The sequence below is a fragment of the Glandiceps talaboti genome, chromosome 3, assembly GCF_964340395.1.
Source record: "Glandiceps talaboti chromosome 3, keGlaTala1.1, whole genome shotgun sequence".
In the NCBI taxonomy this organism is placed as follows: Eukaryota; Metazoa; Hemichordata; class Enteropneusta; family Spengelidae; genus Glandiceps; species Glandiceps talaboti.
In genome coordinates, this window is record NC_135551.1 from 23,876,095 (window position 1) to 23,897,386 (window position 21,292).

Here is a 21,292-nt window from a genome sequence, read left to right on the forward strand (position 1 = left end):
AAAATCAATAAATTGATCACAGCTGCTAGCAAAAGTTTCACAAATACAGACGATAGAAAAACTAGAGAGGTAATTTTTCAAATGGTTATTTGAAAGATGTCTTCTTAAACCATTTGCATTCCATGTTACTAAAGAAAGTTCATTAGTTATATAATTTTCTTTTATTGTAGTCTCACTGCGGGCCTGGCCACACCCCTATACACGACGGATGTCATTTTCAATATCATCAAAACGATACCTTACACCTTCTATGACAAGTTTGTCAAAACTTAAGAACGCTCGTTTACCATCGTCAATAGCGGCTTGGAGAAACGGGCGAAGATTTTTTTTTGAAATGAATATGTAAGTATACTGTAATTTTTCATAATGATAAAATAATTTATATGGTATGGCATGCAACTATACTTTGAGAATTTTTCTCGGTGTTAGTATTCTGAATTGAAATTTCAATTGTGATCAGGAGAGGATATTGTTATCACTTTGACATGTTAAAATAACACCAGATAGCACTCTTGTAGTTTAAGTCCTTGAATTTCAAAAAATTCTAGGGGCACAGGGAACCCCCCCCCCCCTCCTGTACCTACCCTCCCACTGCTCCCTTTTATTTTGATTCAAAGTTTATGTAGTATTATTACTACCTTGACTTGTTAAAATAGCACTAGAAAGTTCATTGTTACCTCTTTCTTTTGAAATAAGCCATATCCATCACGTTATTCAACTTCAAAATAAAAGGTTTGGTATGTATGTGTGTATGTATGTATGTATGTATGTATGTATGTATGTATGTATGTATGTACGTACGTATGCATGCATGTATGTATGTATGTATTTATGTATGTATGTATGTATGTATGTATGTATGTATGTATGTATGTATGTGTGTACGTATGTATGTATGTATGTATGTATGTATGTATGTGTGTGTGTGTGTGTGTTTGTATGTATGTATGTATGTATGTATGTATGTATGTATGTATGCATGTGCGTGTGTGTCTCAATGCAACACTCAACCTTAATTTGTGGAATGCTTAGAAGTTATGACTGTAAAATGGTGGGTGGGGTTTACTAACAACTTCCATGTGAAGGAGGGGAGAGTTACTCCTACAGTTCAAGTTAGGCAAGGGGTGAAGGGCTACTCAAATTTTCTTGATATTCAAAACAATTTCTCCGACCCCAAAAAAATGACATGGGGCAACAGACGATACAAAACATGCATTATAATACGTACACATCAATACAAAAATATAGACGAGACGCTCTTCCTTCAAGTAAAACAACAAGCTCAGAGAATAGACATTCTAAGCTCTTAGAATCCTATTATCAGATTTACCAATAATGTTGGATTATTTTTGAGACATAATGGCAAAAGTTGAGTTGGTAGATATCAAATTGATTGCAACATTGGAACTACGTTATCTTTCTCTAATATATTGACCTTCATATATAATGTAGAATGCGGAAGGAATCCTGCATCAATTAATTATTAAAGTATAAACGTATAATTTTAGAAAAGAGAAATGTAAGCTTCGTATGATTTTGAGAAACTTACATATACCAATAAGCAATATTTCCAAACCAGCGAGCTCCATAGTTAAGTCTGGACATCAGTTGTATCATTAATCATTTGGTCATGACTAGATAACCTTTAGATAACCTTTCTGGTGCACTTACTGTTGTCTCATTTACAAAATGTATGTTACATGTACCAATATGACTGATGAGTTGAAGGCAGGCAGCTCCGTTTGTCAAAGATGACTTAAAATGTGATGGATGACTGTAGATTTTGAAAAAAAGATGTGAATAACAAGAATATTGTTCTACATATTTCTTTCAGTGATGCTGCAACTTGAATAGAATTGATAACAATGACGAGTGATGCCTACCATCAAAAATATGTGGTATAGGTATTCCTTAAACACGACGATGATATATGGCAACAAATGATGTATATTAGGTTAAAGGGAACACCACTTCACGAAAGGAAAATACTTTTATAACTGTTGCACTTATTACCAGGAAAAAACAACTTGAAATTCTATCTCATCTCTATTATTCTCACACTCCACCATTCCCTCTTTGGACTTAGCAGACATAGACATTTATTAAATGTACACTGAGTCATAAATATTCAGTACGCACCTAATACATATGTATGTCAGATAAGTCCAATGAAGCCACGGCGACGTGTAAAAACAAGAGAGGTAAATTACTGTTTCATTTTGGTGTTACGTGGCAGAGTCAATAGCACAAAATGTGAATGTGAAATCATGAAATCATATATTAAAGCTTGTGTAATAACAGCCATAAATTGTATTTTTTAATTGGTTTTGCATTTATTTAAACACATCATAAATGACGTATAATGCCCCAATTAGTATTTTATTGAGATGAGAATATTGCATACGAATTGGTGTTTTTTATGCCAAAAAAAGCTGAAGAACAAAGGTGTACAGTGATGTCGAGAGTACTGACAATTTCGGGATATGTTTGGATAAGATGTATTTTTAAAGATAGTAAAGTATATCTGTCGTATTCGTACATATTATGCTTCAACTCTTTGTTGTTTATAACGTAGTAAATGTCCGCGTTAAGAAAAATGCGCATTCCCTTGTGTTTACAAGAACATTGTATCAACGGCACGAAGTGACATTCCAGGAGTAATGTAGTTTTGTTCAAAACGAAATTATAATGAAATAAAGTCTTTGATCTTCATGGACCAGTGATATCTATCATGAAGAATACAACCATTGGCCAATGTGATCTGTTTCAGGAATATTTATAGTCGATTTGCTTCACTTGACTCCAACGCATATACATAGCACGGACTTGGCTTCAGTAGCAAATTATTTTACTGAGCCTAACAAGATTAGGTAAAAGCCAAATATTTTACATCGACCTCTGGTAAATGAGTGTGAAACATTAAGGTAAAGGAAAAAACATATCATCATCAGGTCATTAGAATGTATAATGACATTTCAACCACCCGGTCTATAGCCAAACATTTCTCTTGTCAGACATGTAAAGCAGTTTAGGCCCTGTGTAGAAAGTCGACAGTGAAGTCGATGTCCGTGCTAGATTTTGTCTAACCCATCTGACAGGCAATGTCCACCTCAATTCCATGGTTCCTTTTATAAATGGGACGATTTAGATTCAACTCCTTTATCAAAGAGGTTGTATGGATGTTAGCACTGTCTCAGTCTCAGTAATCTACACAGCAGCTGATGTAAACAGCTCAGGGCTGAACTGGCTAGATGTATTCACGAAGCAATGTGGTTAGGAAATTTTGCGTTGTACTCATGTACTATCGGAGTTATGGCGAATCTCTTTAAAAGCATATTAATATATGTCGACAGATTTCTTCTTTTTCTGAATCATAGCCAACAGTTTGTTCCAAACTTGCGTGTAGTGTCTACGACCCTAACAACTTCTAAAAAAAACATCATGTACACACCATAGTCAGCTCTTAAACTCTTGCAACTATAACACTCTTGGATATTACATCAAACCACCATGCAAGAAGTAAATGCAGTCCAGGACAGAACATTGCTGATAAAGAAAAATATGCATGATTGACATTGTCATCAAAAACTGCCTTATTGAATCCGACCGGATGGATGGATGGATGGATGGATGGATGGATGTGACTAAAATAAATCTTTTGATCAGGGTGGCCAGGTTTGTTCACCTGCTCTATAGCATGTACAGATAGGTATGAGATGGCAAATAAACTGATCTGTTACATGGGACATCTAATTCCAGTACAAGACAGTATTCGCAGCTGCAGACGGAATTTTCCTTTAGTGTTACTGGGATTAATGCCAACACAGAAAAACAATTTACTTTTCCTAGCCTGTGCTAAATCCATGAAAATTTGCAAACAAGCCGTCATCATATCATGCCCACACCTTTGTTCTCCAAATAGCCAGTGCAGTGAAATAAGGTCTAGACCACTTGGAACCACTAGGTTTGGTATTTCAATCATAGAAGCTGCATATGCAATTTATGACATGGCAAGACGACTCTTTACAATATTTATTTTGCCAAGGATACTCGATTATCTTTTCTTCCATCCATTTTTTTCACTCAATTGAGCTTCCTCAGTTCATTCTTGTTATGTCCAAAGAATATGCCCAAATGTTTCAAAGCATTAGCCCGAGATCCTCCCGTTTCCTATGTCTAATGTTTCAACCCTTCTGTTTCCTCTCTATTTAGCTTTAACCCAGCATATTTGCCATATTTGTCTATAATATTCAAAACTCTAGTTAAAGATTACTTCTTACTTATAAATGTTTGCATATCATCCGCAAGTTGCATTATCTTTATACGCTTACTTCAAACTTTATATCCCTGAAGTTCTGTATCACTCCCGATTACATTTACAAGAATTTCAACTACGGTCAAAAATAACAAGTCTCGGGATGTAGGCGTTCAAACCGACTGTTTCTCAATCAACCAATCAATCAATCACTCAGTCAGGCTATTGTTTCACACAAAGAACACAGTTTTTTTGTTGTTATTTCAAATGTAATTAATTGTAAACTTTGACAATATGCCATGATGTATGTTGACGTGTACTCGTCATATGGGGATCGATAACCATACAATTACTTACACGACTGTTGTTAACAATCACATAATTTTCTTTAGATACAGTAATATAAAGAATTCTGAACAATTCATACAAACAGAACGAGAACCTTTAGATGTGGCTAGGTATTAAACAGCTTCGTTTTGGTTTTAATACTGGTACTGTTTATGTCGGAACAGTATACCATTGTTTGAGGTTGTCACTTTTCTTAACGTGCATTTTGACAATAGCAAATTCACACAGAAATGTTGCGGGTAGTTCCAAATACTTTATATATCGTGTATGGTAGGAGAGTTGTTACTGTAAACTCCGCTGTATGTAAACAAGCGTCACCAGCAACATCAGAAACATTCTTCACCAAATAGGTAAGAAATTATTTGTTGTGTTGATATCAAAGTACCAGATGGTTGGAGTAAGTTTTAAATGTTTAAATGATTCAAAGATCTTCAAAAGTTGTTGAAAGTGAGTGTATCTTGCTAAATGTTTGAATGCTTCAAATGCTGTTGAGAGGAGTGCATCTTGTTCATAAATGTGAAAGGTAAATGTGTTTAAACATGAGAAGTGAAGATAGTTATATATAGATGGTATATAGTATTCATTTAGACTGTAAAATAGTACTCTTTTTGCGGTAGGGTATACAAGTGAAAAACTATTACGTAATCAGTTAGTGTGAAAATACTGCGAAGAATGCGTGTATATTTTATACACAGACAAGCTATATTGTTCGGAATTTTCATGGAATTGTATTATTACTTCATCTAAGTGATTACAATAAAGCGACTCAGTTTGACAATGAAATATTTTTTACCGGACATGTTGTCTGATCGAAATGTTAACAGTCTAAATCATCACACTCATGTACTATATAAGGTGGGGTTAACGTTATTGGAAAATTCTCGAAAGGAAAAAGAGTACTTGCAGTGTAAATGAATACTGTAATAAGTTATTTTTTTTGACCGACAGAGACAGATTTATCAGAAGTAGTCAGCATCCAAGATGGAATTTGTACGAAATGTGTTGATTGTCCAGTTTCTTGTTACCATGGTAGCCTGTCTTGACAAAGGTAATGTACGCCATCAAGTAACTTTACGGTTGCAAGCCTTGATTATTGACTTTTGAATATACCTACACTGAACACGAAATCGGTTTCATGACGTAGTAGTGAAAAAGTAGTTATAAAACTAGTAAATAAATGATATAATCATTTCGCTTCATATAGCAATTGGAGGAAAGTGACTAACACAAACATAACTGCATATTTATGTGAGAACGCCGGGAATGGTATGCTTACGCTTGTATCTGTATGTCTGTCTGTCCGTCCGTCCGTCCATCTGTCTGTGAATACGATATCTAAAACGCAACTGCATTCAATAAACTGGCTACACATTTTCATTTTGCTTATTGTAAGAACTGAATATCAACGAGTAATTTGCATAATTATTTTTTTTGGAAACTTGGCTATATTTTAAGAATACATACTTTAAAGCCCATATAACGTACATCATTGTCATCAGTAATAGTAAGCGAACATATCCTATAAAGAATGTTTAAGTAGCTTACAGTTTTAATAAGTCAATTTCAGAATTAATTATATTTTCAAAGGAGGCCATATCTTAAAACACACTTCAATTCCATATAATTCGAACAAATATCCCCGTGTTTTACCATTAGTCGTATCAGTAGATGTTTACACTCACGGCATAATGCGTTAATTTGGGCAAATAGCGAGTTTGTTCTAGCAAGCAACTAATTAATGCAAAGCTGATAAACTCAGATAAGATATTGATATCAGGTAGGAAATAGAAAAACAACAGTGAGAGGAAACAGTAACTTTATTTGAAATATACAGAAAATAATATTTGAACTCCGGAAAATCGCGAGTACAAAATTGATCATTTGTCCTTTACCCTGTGATGTATTCGCTGTTAATGTATTTATTTGCTTGTATTGTAATCTTTAGTTTTCTATTAATGCTATTATTATTATTAGTTTGAATATCACTTAGTGATATGCAAATAGTAAACATTACGTTATACTACTGAGCAAACGAACGCGCACTATGATTGGATGATAAAGTTAAGGCTGTAAACAACCGCATAGCTGTTATCAGACAGGTGCGTGATAACTACGCTCGACAGTATAACGCGGAAGTGTTTTATTTCGAAATGAAACAGCCTTTTTAGACATTCAAAAAGTAATTCGTAGTCGCAGGTGACGTATAAGTATGTTATTTGCCAAATACTGTTCCACATCTTTCTACTCGAGGTTTTTTCCAGGATAACGAAAACATGACATCACGCAGCAAGATATGGAACGGTATTTGGCAAATAACATAATTTTACGTATGCTTATATCAACTCTAAAAGAAAATAGTTTGTATTTCCAGGTACTGAAATGGTAGGTGTGAACTGTGATCAAAAGGTAGTTACTCGCAGCCGCGCGAATGGTGATTGGTTTAGAGCAGACGGCAGTTGTTGTATCGAAGCCATAGCAGTTCGAAAAGATAAAACGTTATTGGGCGTTGGTGATGACAAGATGTTATACACGAAAACCGCACCAAATCTAGGCAAGTGGGAAGGACCAATTGAGAACAGCTGCTGTGTTAGAGATGTCGCTGTGATGCCTAATGGAATCATACTTGCCACGACCACAGATGAAGTTATGGTGAAACGCAATGAGTTAGAAGATGAATGGGTAAAAACTCACAATGGCAAGGGAGTTAGAGCTATAGCCGCATTCAGTGATGGTGCTGTGTTGGGTCTGGCTAAAAGTGGTGGTCTGAAATACCGTGAAAGTATTGATGAAGGCAACTGGAAGTACCTTGGAGATGGTGGCAATCGTGATGTTAGAGATATCGCTATTCAAGCTGATGACACCGTTGTTGGTATTGGAAAAAGTAAAAAGGGTCTATACTTTCTTGATGATGAGTACAAGTGGGGAGACCTTCTTGAGAACAGTGACTGTGTTATGTCTATTGTTTCTACTGGCCAATTAGTTGAGTAAGAGATGCCAGTACAATAAAGAGAAAATGGTCGACTACAATGCATGAAATAAAAGACAAATAATTTTACCATTATATAATCATACTCGCGACTATCCATACTGCTACACGTGTTGACATTAATGGTCAATAAACAGTGATTTCTCTAAGAACTGATTATTTGCATGTACGTGATGTTCCTTTAGTCACACAATTAATACTGTTTATGATATTTGTTTCCTTACAAATATGGATTTGTTACTACATTTTGAAAGTTAAAAAACCAGTTTTGTTAGATTGACATTATCCTATCAGGTAGTCAGAGTCAGGCGGCAATAGAGATGGTTCAAAAGTGTTGGGGCTGAGAGCTGAGAAGACGTTCAAACATTTATAGTATTCTCTCTGCCAAAATGTGTTTGTTTGTACACGTATCTAAAGCCATTTATTTACTGGATTTAGTATGCAGTGTATTACCATAACTTTATTACTATTATAAAAGGAGGTTTGCATGTAAAATATTGGGATGATTTAGACACGAGTTACTGATTTACCAGGTAAGGGGAGTGTCTGTAACTTTTGTTGAGATCAGGGTCAATAAATTGGATTAAAATGCTATAACATGTTGATGTAAATGCTTTATAGCACAACATCTGTATTTCATTCTGTTACATAGATCAGGTAATATATCAACTTAATGAACCTTTTTGTTGCGTTTACAGTCTAGCATACGCTACTGAACGACTGTTTGACGATCTGAATATGAGAGAGAGAGAGAGAGAGAGAGAGAGACAGACAGACAGACAGACAGACAGACAGACAGACAGACAGACATACATACATACATACATACATACATACATACATACATACATAGACATACAGACAGACAGACAGACAGACAGACAGACAGACAGACAGACAGACAGACACAGACACAGACAGACAGACAGACAGACAGACAGACAGACAGACAGACAGACTCATTTAAAGCTTAGGACATTTGGCTTGCAAGGTTATTTTTGGATTGACTCATTAAACCTTATATTGACCAATCACAGTACAGCTTTCACAATGGCAGCCTACTACATAGTTAATACACGCAGTCTGACTTTCATAACAAGTAATTACTAGGAAGTATTAAAAATCTATGTGATATCCATAAGGTTAAAACCAAAACATTTATCCGAAATAGTGGAAACTTCACAACATTGAAACCACCATTGTGCATGTATTTCCTCACCTCTACAGAATGAAATTATGTCCCACCAAGAGAATGCATTAAACTGTGCCGAAGTACAACACTGTATTCGTGATAGGTATTTCATCTCAATAGTCTAAAGTTGCTTCCAATTGTAAAGGCAACACACTATTCATCACAGTGCAAGGCAGCCTGTTCATATTGACACCTTTAAATGTGCAACTCGATATTCTCACCAGTGGTCTAGACCTTGTTTCACTGCACTGGCGATTGGGAGAATAAAGACGCAGGCAGGATATGATGACGACTTGTTTGCAATTGTTCACAGATTTAACACAGGCTGGGAAAGTAAACTTTTCTTCTGTGTTGGCATTAATCCGAATAACACTAAAGGAAAATTTCGTATGCAGCTGTGAATTCTGTCTTGTACTGGAATTAGATGTCCCATGTAACAGATCAGTTTATTTGCCATCTCATCACCTATCTGTACATGCTACAGCAGATGAACAAACCTGGTTATCCTGATCAAAAGATTTCTTTTAGTCACATCCATCCATCCATCCATCCATCCGGTCGGATGCAATCAGGTAGTTTTAGATGACAATATATATCATACATAGTTTTCTTTATCAGCAATGAACTATGTCTTAGACTGCATTTACTTCTTGCAAGGTGGTTTGATGTGTAATCCAAGAGTGTTAGTTGCAAGATTTTAAGAGCTGAACTACAAGCAAGTTTGGAATAATCTCTTGACTAAATGATGCCTATCAATCAGATGAAATCTGTTGACATATATTAATATGCTTTTAAGAGATTCGCCATAACTCCGATAGTACATGAGTACAACGCAGGTTCCTAACCACATTGCTTAGTGAATGCATCTGATCAGTTCAGCCCAGAGCTCTTTAATCTGTGCTGTGCACATTACTGAGACTGAGATCGTGCATAAACATTAAAGTATTGGATATAAAATTGTCTAAGTTGTCCCTTTTATACAAGGAACAATGGAACTGAGGTAGACATTGGCCTGTCATGTGATGATCTAGAATAAAATAGCACGGACATCAACTTCACTGTAAAATAATTTGCTATTGAAGCTAGTCCCATTGTATCATGCAATGTATATGCGTTGCAGTGAAGTGAAGCAAATCGGCTATATATATTCCTGAAACAGATCACATTGGCTAAAGTTTGTATTCTTCATTGTCACTGGGACATGAATATCAACGACTTTATTTCGTTATTATTTCGTTTTTGAACAAAACTACATTACTCCTGCAATGTCACTTCATGTGGTTGATACAATATGTACTTAATACTGACATTTACTACGTTGTAAACGACAAAGAGATGAAGCATAATATGTACGAATACGACATATATATTTTACTATCTTCAAAAATACATCTTATCCAAACATATCCTGAAATTGTCAGCACTCTCGTCATCACTGTACACCTTTTTTCTTCAGCGTTTCTTGGCATAAAAAAACACCAATTCGCATGCAATATTCTCATCTCAATAAAATACTAATTGGGGCATTATACGTCATTTATGATGCGTTTAAATAAATGCAAAAGCATTTTAAGGAATACATTTTATGGCTTTTATTACACAAGCTTTAATTTGATTTCATGATTACACATTGGTAAATTTTGCGGTATTGACTGCACCACGAAACACCAAAATGAAACAGTAATTTAGCTCTTGTTCTTACACTCCACTGTTGCATCATGGAATTTATCTGACCTACACATGTATTAGGTGCATACTGAATATTTATGACTCAGTGTATATTTAATAAATGTGTATGTCTGCTAAGTCCAAAGAGGCAATGGTGGAGTGTGAGAATAATAGAGATGAGACAGAATTGCAAGTTGTTGTTTCTTGGTAATAATGAAAGTACTTTTATTTCCTGAAGTGGTTTTCCACTTTAACCTAACATACATTATTTGTAGCCATATATCATCTCCGTGTTTAAGGTATACCTATACCACACATTTTTGATGGTAGGCATCACTCATGTAATTGTTATCAATTCTATTTAAGTTGCAACATCACTGAAAGAAATATGTATATCTAAAGCAATATTCTTGTTATTCACATCTTTTTCAAAATCTACATTCATCCATCACATATTACGTTATATGTGATCGTAGACAAACTGCATATTGAATCAATCATATTTCTACATATTACATACGTATTGTAAATGAATGAGAGAATTGTAATGTTGATAACAGTAAGAACCTCAGAAAGGTTATCTAAAGGTTATCTAGTCATTGGACCAATGATTAATGATATATGTACTTAAACTCATTTCAACTGATGTCAAGACTTGTAGCTGGCTGATTTTGAAATTATAAGAAGCTTACGTTTCTCTTTTCTAAAATTATACGTTTATACTTTAAGACTTAATAATTGATGTACGATTCCTTCCTCATTCTACCTTATATGAAGGTCAATATATTATCGAAGGACAGCGTAGTTCCAATGTCACAGTCAGTTTGATATCTACCAACTCAACTTTTGCCATTATATATCAAGAATAATGCAGCATTATAGGTAAATCTTTAAAAGTCCTTTAAATGTAACAATAATTGTGGACATTATAACCTAACTTTAGCTATCCTGGAATTTTGACTATTCGTACAGTCAAGATAATAGGATTCTAAGAGCTTAGAATTTCTATTCTCTGAGCTTGTTGTTTTTTATACTTGAAGGAAGAGTGTCTCGTCTATATTTTTATATCTGAAATGTAAGTAATGTATGTTTTGTATCGTCTGTTGTCCCATGTCATTTGTTTTGCAGTTTTAACCTGAAACTGTTCGCTTTTAATGTGTCAATAAAAGAGTATCAATATCAATATCAATGCGAATACATACAACTACGAATGTGAATATATATTTTGATAACACTGGGACGTTGTGTTAAAACCTTACCACACAAATATTCAGAAAATAGACGCGCCGTCTTTCTGTGACTTCACTGAACCCAAGTTAATGTTACAATAATGTAGATGTTACAGCTTTATAAACAAGAGTTGGCTTCTCACCACTGCCTCGAGGAAAGAAGATACACATCAGGACAAATTCACTTTATCAACCAGTTGTCACGTTAGCTCAGCTGGTTAGAGCACTCTGACTAGTGTTTAGTAGAAGTGATCTGATCACAATTTATATAGGCTACATTCGACCTTTATTGGAATATGCTGTACCTGTATGGCATCCTGGGTTAACCGTTAAACAACATGATTCATTAGAACATATTCAGAAAAGGGCTTGTAGAATAATATTGGGTATGGCCTATGTATCATATCAACAGGCACTTGAGACATGTAAAATTGTAGATATGAAACAGAGACGCGATAATATATGTTTAAACTTTGCGAAATCACTCAAAAAGTCTAGATTACACAGTGACTGGCTTACTAAGGAACGTAGCGATGAAATCGGCCTTGAATTACGTAATTCTCGTCAACTATCTCTACCTAGGATACGTACACAGAGATATGCTAAAAGTGCAATTCCTTACATGATTAAATTATGGAATGATGAGAAACACACTTGTTAGAAGCATTTTAAATGGTTCAGTGGTTAGTGTCTTTGTGTGTGTCCGTTGCCGTGCCCTTTTGTTAGTTGTAATTGTGTAAAAAAAAATTTGTTTCTGCCTTAACATGAAATGTAAAGGTGTTAATGTTTGCTATATTTTTAATTTTTCAGTTATGTAAAGTTGTCGCAATTCAGTCTCTGACTGCTACGAACAATTTTAATAAACCATTAATTATTATTATTATTATTATTTAGGGGACGTGGGTTCAATTCCTACACGTGTCACTTTTCTTTCCTCATTTAGAACTAATTACGTAAGCTAGGGAGTCCACTTTCAAACTTTCAACCTATAGTTCGAGTAACAGTGGGTGAATTGGACTCTTATTAATTTGAAATTAATGTGAAATTTAAACCCACTGGAGTTGGCAGAGGAGGCAAAGGAGACAAGACGTACAATGTAAATAGTTTAAGTTAATTTAATCATTTATGAAGCTCAACTGAGACAACAAGACGTACTAATAATAGGAAAATGGGTTTAAAGTGTGTCTATAAATTAATTTACAGTTCTTGTCATTGCATTTTCCATCCTGCCAGGACCAACAGAACTGGGTATCGTCTGCCGTTTTACGACGGGTAGTGCGACTTTGTATCATTCGGAAGCACGTGGGTGGAGATACAGTTCTTTTAGGTCTGTCTCTTCCCTTCTTCATGAGCGATGACCATATTTAATATCCTATAAGAATGAACCATGAAATTCGAGAACAGCCTCCCATGGATAAATAGGAACGTACCTCATCAGTTGATGTAAATATTGCAGGAGAAGTTGTTTTTCTTCACTGACGATATTAATTATTTTATAACTGTAATTATAATCACATTTCTACCTGTAACATATAATTACCATAACTGCTATTTTATTAGTCACCCAGGCCCGGCAAACATAGCACCTGCGGGTTCCGTGTGAGTAATCGTCCCCGACTTTTCGAGTCATTTCTCCAGGAGTCCCCCGAATTCGCACTCGTCTTGTGAGTGAGACACGGCTGAGTGATACACTACCCTGGGTTTGGGTCGGTCTCAGAAAAGTCCCTTGTTTCCAGTGGGATTCAAACCCGTGACCTCCCGACTGCTAATCCGATCTGGCTAATCCTGTGCGCTAACCACTACGCTACAGGGAGCCGGTAACAAAACACTTTAAGTACTTCACACATTTGAATAGCTATTTTATGCTATGAATCATATTTGGGAGAGCTTGGGCGTAAGGTTGAGCTGTCCAGCACTGAGACCATCTCTGTAAAATGTACGTTCTATCTATTAAGTTATGACGATGTTGCCTGAAATATCGTTGTTTTCGAGAACTGAAACCATGGTCCCGAACTTATCGAGTCGAACGACGTTAATCATGTTGATATGTGTAGACTCCAATATATTGATGTACAGTATAAGTCAAGAAATACATGCATGCATGAACGTGTGCAAAACGAATAACCATAATTGCCCGGCTAGCCATGCCTTACTAAGTCTATAGGTGGCGACATTAGCCAATTTCAATTATTTGAAGTAGTCTCCGTCAACACAGCCTGGTTGAGTGATTTTCAGCGAATGATGAGTACGGACGACGAGCGGAAGATACCAGCAAGGGTCAGTTCAGTGTACGGGTGTGACCTGGTTACATTATGGGTTGAACAGAGGATAACGAGAATACAGCAGATACATAGAAAACGAATGTAGGTATATGTACCTACATTCTTTAATGGAATTCGAAATTGTGAGTTATAGCTATCATACATGATGTTCCCTTGACTGGAAAAATATGAAACTATATATGAAATTTGACCTTTTGAACTTATTCTTAAAATAAAAGCGAAAAGTGAGCGTTTAATATACGAGAGACAGAAGAAGAACAAAAGGAGATTAAACGGGACGGTGAGGGCAGCCTAGGAAGTTATCTCTTTGAGCAAGATTTCGTAGGATCAATTTGGTCCTGAATTTTAAATTTTGGGATCAAAATGTTTATGGAATTTAACATTTAAATTTACGGATTTAGGAGCAAAGTAACATGATATATATAGGACTTTAATTCTTATCAACAATACATGTAATTGTGACAAATACCATGTTTATCTGTTGAATAACATAATCATCAATGTGTTTGAATAACAATAGTCGATATGTAAGTGGGCTTCAGAATTCGCTGGAGTTGAAATTTCGCCTTTCAGTAAATTCAAAATTTCACCTGCTGAATGCAGGTTTGTACAGAAACATTCCTGCATTGGACTATGTATCATCTACAAATGCCAGTGATTACCAACAACTTCCTAGGCTGTTGACAGGGCGTTTTTACAATTGTTTATTTGGATGAAACAAAACTGACGATTTGGAAATGTTTCCAAACAATAAGGCCAAGACGCCGATTTCGACATTCACTATTAAACAATGGTGATATCATCAATGTTAAATTTGGCCTACACGTAGGCGTTATAACAATGCTGTTGCAGAAAACGACAGTATGGGTCACAGTAGTACAACAATCTTTCAGTAATCTGTCACCAAGGGATAAGGGAGCTTGCAGTCATTATAAGGAGGAATGGCAGGTGGAATAACGGGGATCACATTTTACAAATCCGTTCTCGGTGGTGGGAGGGCCACAAATTTAGAAAATGAAACTGGGGTTGCATTATTTATCGGTTTTGTTATCCCACCACTGCAACCGCTGCCATATATTCTACTACTGTCACCATTGTACTGTAATATCAGAAGATATCAGTCAAATCGCTGTTGAAAACAATGCAGTAAATTAACTGTTAGTTGTAGTGTGAGGAGAGGAGTGAGTGTCACAGGTGTAAAGGGGAAACAGTGTAGTAAGATTTTGATGACAGTGTGGTGGACTGCTGATGGTGACCTCCGTCTCGACAATGTCGTCAGTGGGCTCTTCTAGTGTTTATGAGTTCTGACCCTTTGGCAATTAGACCGAAACATGGAATTTGACCAAATTGATGCGGTATCTTCACACAATTTAATTTCCCTTCTTCTAGTGGACAAAGATAACTTATAATGAGAGCGCTAAAACTGTGCTATTTAGTATATAGTCATGCTATTTGAATAAATCCATCCACGTGCTGAATACGATATACTTTATTTTCCCATTATTTTGAAGTGACAGCATCAATGAAATATAAAGATAGAATATATCTAATATAATTACAGATTGAGAAATATCATGCCATCAAACAATACCTAACAAAGCCACAACAAAGTAGGAAAATATCACTATATATATATATATATATATATATATATATATATATATATATATATATATATATATATATATATATATATATATATATATCCATGTTTTATATACATGTTCGATTAATTGTATAATACCTATTTTCCAATAAAGATATATGTAATTTAACACTGACGTGTACAATAGTGTATGCTTGATATTATGTTTCAGCTACACTAGCTGTAACCGGAATGTTGTTTTGAAAATATTTTCTTTATGTTAGGTACAATAACTTACTCGTAATATCGTACACCCGTGAACAGTATTGAATCACCTGTGGGTAAACATATTCTTTGTAGCTGTATACATGACAAACCAAAATTAAATGCCCTAAACGGCAATCATGATTTCAACCTGTTTATGTACTACTTATTGATAATATTGTACCACTGATTAACATGTGCAGTGTCTGTTTATTGGGACTTTAACAATTTTCAGTGAATAGATTGTGGTCGTCGGATCAGAAAAATGATACTCCAGTTTCAGTTTCAACACAGTAACAGATTCAAAAGCTATCTCTTTTTAAAAATTTAAACTTGTCACTACAATGCCTACAGATAATCTTGGCTACTAATTAACAGACACAATGTCTTTTTTTTTACAAGTAATTGACCAATTTTTAGTGAATATATATGTGATTATTCAATGGGACAAATGCCACAGTTGCAACTTGTGTAGATTTGATAAGTGTATTGTTTCGATTACGGTGGAAGATGTTTATTGATATTCTCAGTAGAACTTGATAGAATCATCATGCATATATTATTATAGTAAATAATGAAAAGATACGAAATATATTAACGTCAGTGCATGACCAAATATCGATTGAGACAAGTATTTTAATGTACATGTACCATACATACATACATAAATACACCTTTTTTAGAACGATATTTTTTCAATGGTTAAAACATTATTCAAGGATATTTACGTAACATGAATTTGTAACCGGGGGCGTGAGACATTGTCGTTGTGAATAAAGTGGTGTATGTTACATTAGTAGGTTGATTTTACTAAATAAATTTACAATAATAAAATTATTTGGTCGACGGATTCCTGTGACGAGAAGAAAGGGTTGCGCTACCGCTGCAAATCAGCGTTTTTTTTCAAAACAAATGTGTTTGACCAATTCCAGATCTTTGGTATATTTTCGTAAAAGCCAACCGAATATATTGTAAAACCATCGGAACATTTAAGTTAGACAAATACACGTTAAATTTTGCCTAATAATTATCAATTATTAATTATTACAATCAAAACATGTTATGACAAAAGCTGCCTACGGTTACTAATCATGCTTATTATGGTGAAATGAATGAGATGATTTATCACTTAGTGTTAGCTGTAATAACAAGTTAAACAGACTTTCGGCTGTATTGTCTTAGCGCTACATTTGTGGATTTATTCATGTATGTATGTAATGACACTGCACTAAATTACCTTCTCTTCTTGAATCTGACTGCACCTTATGTAGGAAGAATATTATCACAAGACACAATGGATATAATACAATCGCTATTTTCATGAAGATCTCCCCATTTATCATCGTCACCTAGGGTATAAATACCTTTGGTACTTTTTCCAATACCAAAGACGGTACCATTAGGCTGTATCGCAATATCTCGCATTTCCTTACCACCGCCACCACCGAAAAACTCCCAGGCACCATTTACCACTTTCTTACGACGCTTCAGGTTACCATTTTTGGAAATGCCCAGAATCCTTCCATCGTTGTACACGTCTACTGCCCTAATACCCTGACTTTCCTCACATTTATCCCACTCACTTATAAGGTCGTCGCGGATAACCATCTTGTCTTCTGATGTTGTGGCCACGATTCTTCCATCAGACATCACGGCAACATCTTTCACACGCACATTCTTCCCGTCACTGCCTCTACTTTCAATGGGTCCCTCCCATTTACCGATGTTGGGGCTTTTCTTGGTGTATAGCTTTCCCTCGTAGACCCCCAACAGTGTGTTATCTGGGAGAACAGCAACGTTACTAATACAACATTCGTCATCTGCGTTATGCCAGTTGCCATCAACACGACTTCTTGTAACTAATTTATTGTCACATGTAACACCAATCATATTGGTACCTGGAAATAACCATATTGATATTGTAAAAATATCCGATTGGGTATCATTTAGACGGGTGTTTGTTTGAGACCTGTATTTGTTACCAATTCAATAGCAGAACACGGCATTTGTTCAACCTAATGAAACGTATGTCTAAATGATTTGTTACGCAATTTCTTTGTCAGAAAGGTGTGTAATGCTCTCTAGACAGGTATGCATAAAAGATAAAGTTATTTTCTACCATACATACATACATACATACATACATACATACATACACACACACACACACACATACACACACACACACACACACACACACACATACATACATACATACATACATACATACATACATACATACATACATGATGTATATGTATGTATGCTGGCATACATGTATGTATGCTGGCGCTGTTAATCGGCTGCCTATAACTTCGTCTCTTCCGGTTTTATCGTTTTTACCGTTTTTAATCATCGTCTCAGTCTTGGACAGCTTTTAAACGTCGTTTTTAAGTATACAAGCATTTATTCACTAGTTTACAAGTATTTGTGCTGCTTCTAGGGACTGAAAACGCGATCGACTCTCTCTTGTTGAATTCGCAATGCTGGGAGGACTGTTCAACATGTCAGACCCGGGTGTCATCGTCTAGTTGCAGTAGATTTAAATGGATTATGTTATTCAGATAATATGTAGCATGAAATTGCTTGTTGACATAGTATTTTAGTATTATTTTTCTCTTTGGCATAACCATGTGTATTACTGTATAGTACCCAGTACGGTATGCACCTGTAATGAAAATGGCAAAGACAAATAGATAATGGTTCTAATACGTTCCAAATAAGAGTTTGTACAACTCACCTACATAACAGCATGATACCATTCCAATAACGAGTGATATATTGAACAGTCCAAATACCACCTTCATGTTGAAACTGTCAAGTTTTCAATGTCTACAAAGCCAAATACAGATAAAATATTAGAGAAAATTATTTTTATTTCAATAAAGAATGCTAATAAAAAGCTTTTTGTGATTGCGATTAGTCCTAATGAATAGTCCTAATGACTGTGACTTGTGTATTCATAAAATAAATGTGACCAATTAATAACTTTTACAATGTAATCACTTATACAACTAAAATATTTGCAATTTTGAACCGTTTGGCATTTAAATGCTAATGTAGCATCCGGGATACCTATGTCCAGGAGTTCATTTCCCATCCCCGTCTCAAGAGATTACGGAAGCGTCGACTGCTAAAACAAAAACATAACTCTCGTTTTAGGAAAGGCGCGCGACATAAAGATGCAAGAAAAATCCTAGGAGTTCACATGTCCTCAATAAATATATGATAGGTTCATCTACACATTTATTGCCTTTCAATCGCACTGTTCATGTAGTACGCCTTGTTGTCTCGTTTAAGCTAGCTTAATTAACGTTTCGATTAACTTAAACACAGGTTAAATACTATGTCTTTTCTCTTTTAAGCTTAATAAAACATTTATTTAGATTAATTCAATCATAGTGTTTATCTAGTACGTCATGAATATCTCTTTTTAAGTTTAATAAAGTATTAATTTCAATTTAAACACATTATGTCTTTTGCCCTGTTTAAGCTAAATCAACATTAAGATTAACATGGCACACTTAAGTAATTATAATATGTCTTTGTGGCCTCGTTTAAGAATAATAAAACATTGATTTAGATTAACTTCAACACACTATTTAATCAGGACGTCTGCTCTATTGTAAGCATATAAAATATTAACTTAAACACATCGTCTAACCAGTACGTCTAGATGGATCTTTTAAAGCTAACAAAACAATAAAATTGGATTGTAACATGAAACTGAATACACTACCTTGTATGAAAACACCTATCAGGTCTGTAGGAGTATTCTGCCTTATGGAGTGAACAGAATGGAAAGTAAAATTTCTAAACCAGATACTGGGATTTTATTACTTTGGAATTCTTTTGTCTCCTAAACAGATAATCTAATTATTATATCATCTGGCACAAATGCTTTGTACTGTGGCACATTATTAAATAAATCTACCATTTATTGATCACCTAATACAATATAGCTGTTTGAGGACAACACAATAGTATCATTTAATATTCATTATAATTTGCTATTTGCAAAGCACAATTGGAAAACAGGTGTTTGAAACAATTGTGCCACGTGTTAGCAGTCATGACCCCTCGTATGTTTTATTCCATTGTATGGTAGCACACACATTGTATTCCGTTTGACAAAAATGAATCATCTATTGAATATTGTCATCAAAGAATGCAGGAAACAATTTACGGCGTAAATTGAGAGGCAGTCTGTTACCTATGAAAGGAAAATTTAACAAATGTGCCAAATTTTCCAATTAGAAAGTCGATTGGATTATGATTTCTGAATTGAATGCATACAGATTGGTCAACGTATATTTCGCCCATGGATCGTTGAGCACAATTATTGTTTAATTTAAACTGTTCAGCCGTTCCAATTATACATAGGCCATTATTTCAGCAGGTAACTATTTAAACAATAATGTACGCCCTCCCAGCCCATAATGGACGAAAGCAAACTTTGAACGACATAATGGGCGAGGCGACAGCCGAGCCCATTATGGAGTGCAAAGTTTGCTTGAGTCCATTATGGACTGGGAGGGCGTACATTATTGTTATTATTTTATAGTTTTGCCAATTCCAGTGAATTTGTAGACCGAGAAACGCAAAACAACGTATAATATATACTGCGCTGAACATCGTCTGCCATGTTCGGCCCGGAAGCTGAATACTAATCATACCGACACACGTACGTACACGTACACATACATATACACTTCAATGAACTGCTGTGAACACAAATTTGTTTCATGAATGCGTTGTATTTTTAAACAGTGGAAATGACAATCATAAGTAACAACATACATTTCGAAAAAATACCTAGTCGTATGAAGAAACAGAACAAATCTCATCTCCATGTAGTACATATATGCCATGTACGACGCGACGTCCCGACACCGCCAAGTACTAGAACTCAGTAACACTAGCAGTGCAGGTATTGTTATGCTCGTTCCGGGGCCGCGATGCCCAATAACGGAGTACATTATCAGTAATAATGTACAGCGATGACGTCACAAAATTCACTGGAATTGGTAATGCTATAATATAATACACAATAACACATACCAACGAGTGCAATATCTCAATTTAGTGCCTGCCCGAGGGATGGTACGCTTAACAAAATTAAGAGGATGTGCAAGCATCATCAAAAATTTGGCGAATGGTGCCAGGCCGAGAGCAGGCATAAAACTGTGATATTGCCCAAGTGCATGTGTTGTCAATTTTATCACACAGTCCACTCATTCGTCCAATCATTCACATGGCATTCACCACCATTCGTCATCGACAGAAGGTTTTTCCTTTCAATGTGCATTTCCATTCTGTATACTTGTAGATAACCATAGAATGCGGCCATGGCATAACGTATATGTAGGGTCTCTAGTATCCCCACGGCTCATATGCAATTATATTTATTCAAATTCCTGCTAGAAATAAATGTGTGTGTTTCGCTGTAGTGATCTTGTCATCCCGCGCGTGTAACACTGGAA

General features: G+C 35.4%; 2 protein-coding genes across 2 annotated transcripts; one reads left to right on the forward strand and one right to left on the reverse strand.

Moving 5' to 3' along the window:
- The first annotated feature begins 4,895 nt into the window (after positions 1-4,895).
- On the forward strand, positions 4,896-8,174 carry LOC144432779 (uncharacterized). Its single transcript, XM_078121061.1, has 3 exons — positions 4,896-4,953; positions 5,552-5,651; positions 6,975-8,174. Exons 2-3 carry the CDS (start codon positions 5,585-5,587, stop codon positions 7,589-7,591), a joined length of 684 nt encoding a protein of 227 aa, XP_077977187.1. The 5' UTR covers positions 4,896-4,953; positions 5,552-5,584; the 3' UTR covers positions 7,592-8,174.
- A 7,497-nt stretch (positions 8,175-15,671) lies between these two features.
- Positions 15,672-19,648, reverse strand: LOC144432592 (uncharacterized). Its single transcript, XM_078120840.1, has 3 exons — positions 19,549-19,648; positions 18,550-18,641; positions 15,672-17,707 (listed from the first exon to the last, which is right to left on the reverse strand). The coding sequence occupies exons 2-3, from the start codon at positions 18,614-18,616 to the stop codon at positions 17,073-17,075; spliced, it is 702 nt and encodes a 233-aa protein (XP_077976966.1). The 5' UTR covers positions 18,617-18,641; positions 19,549-19,648; the 3' UTR covers positions 15,672-17,072.
- Between the last annotated feature and the right edge of the window lie 1,644 nt (positions 19,649-21,292).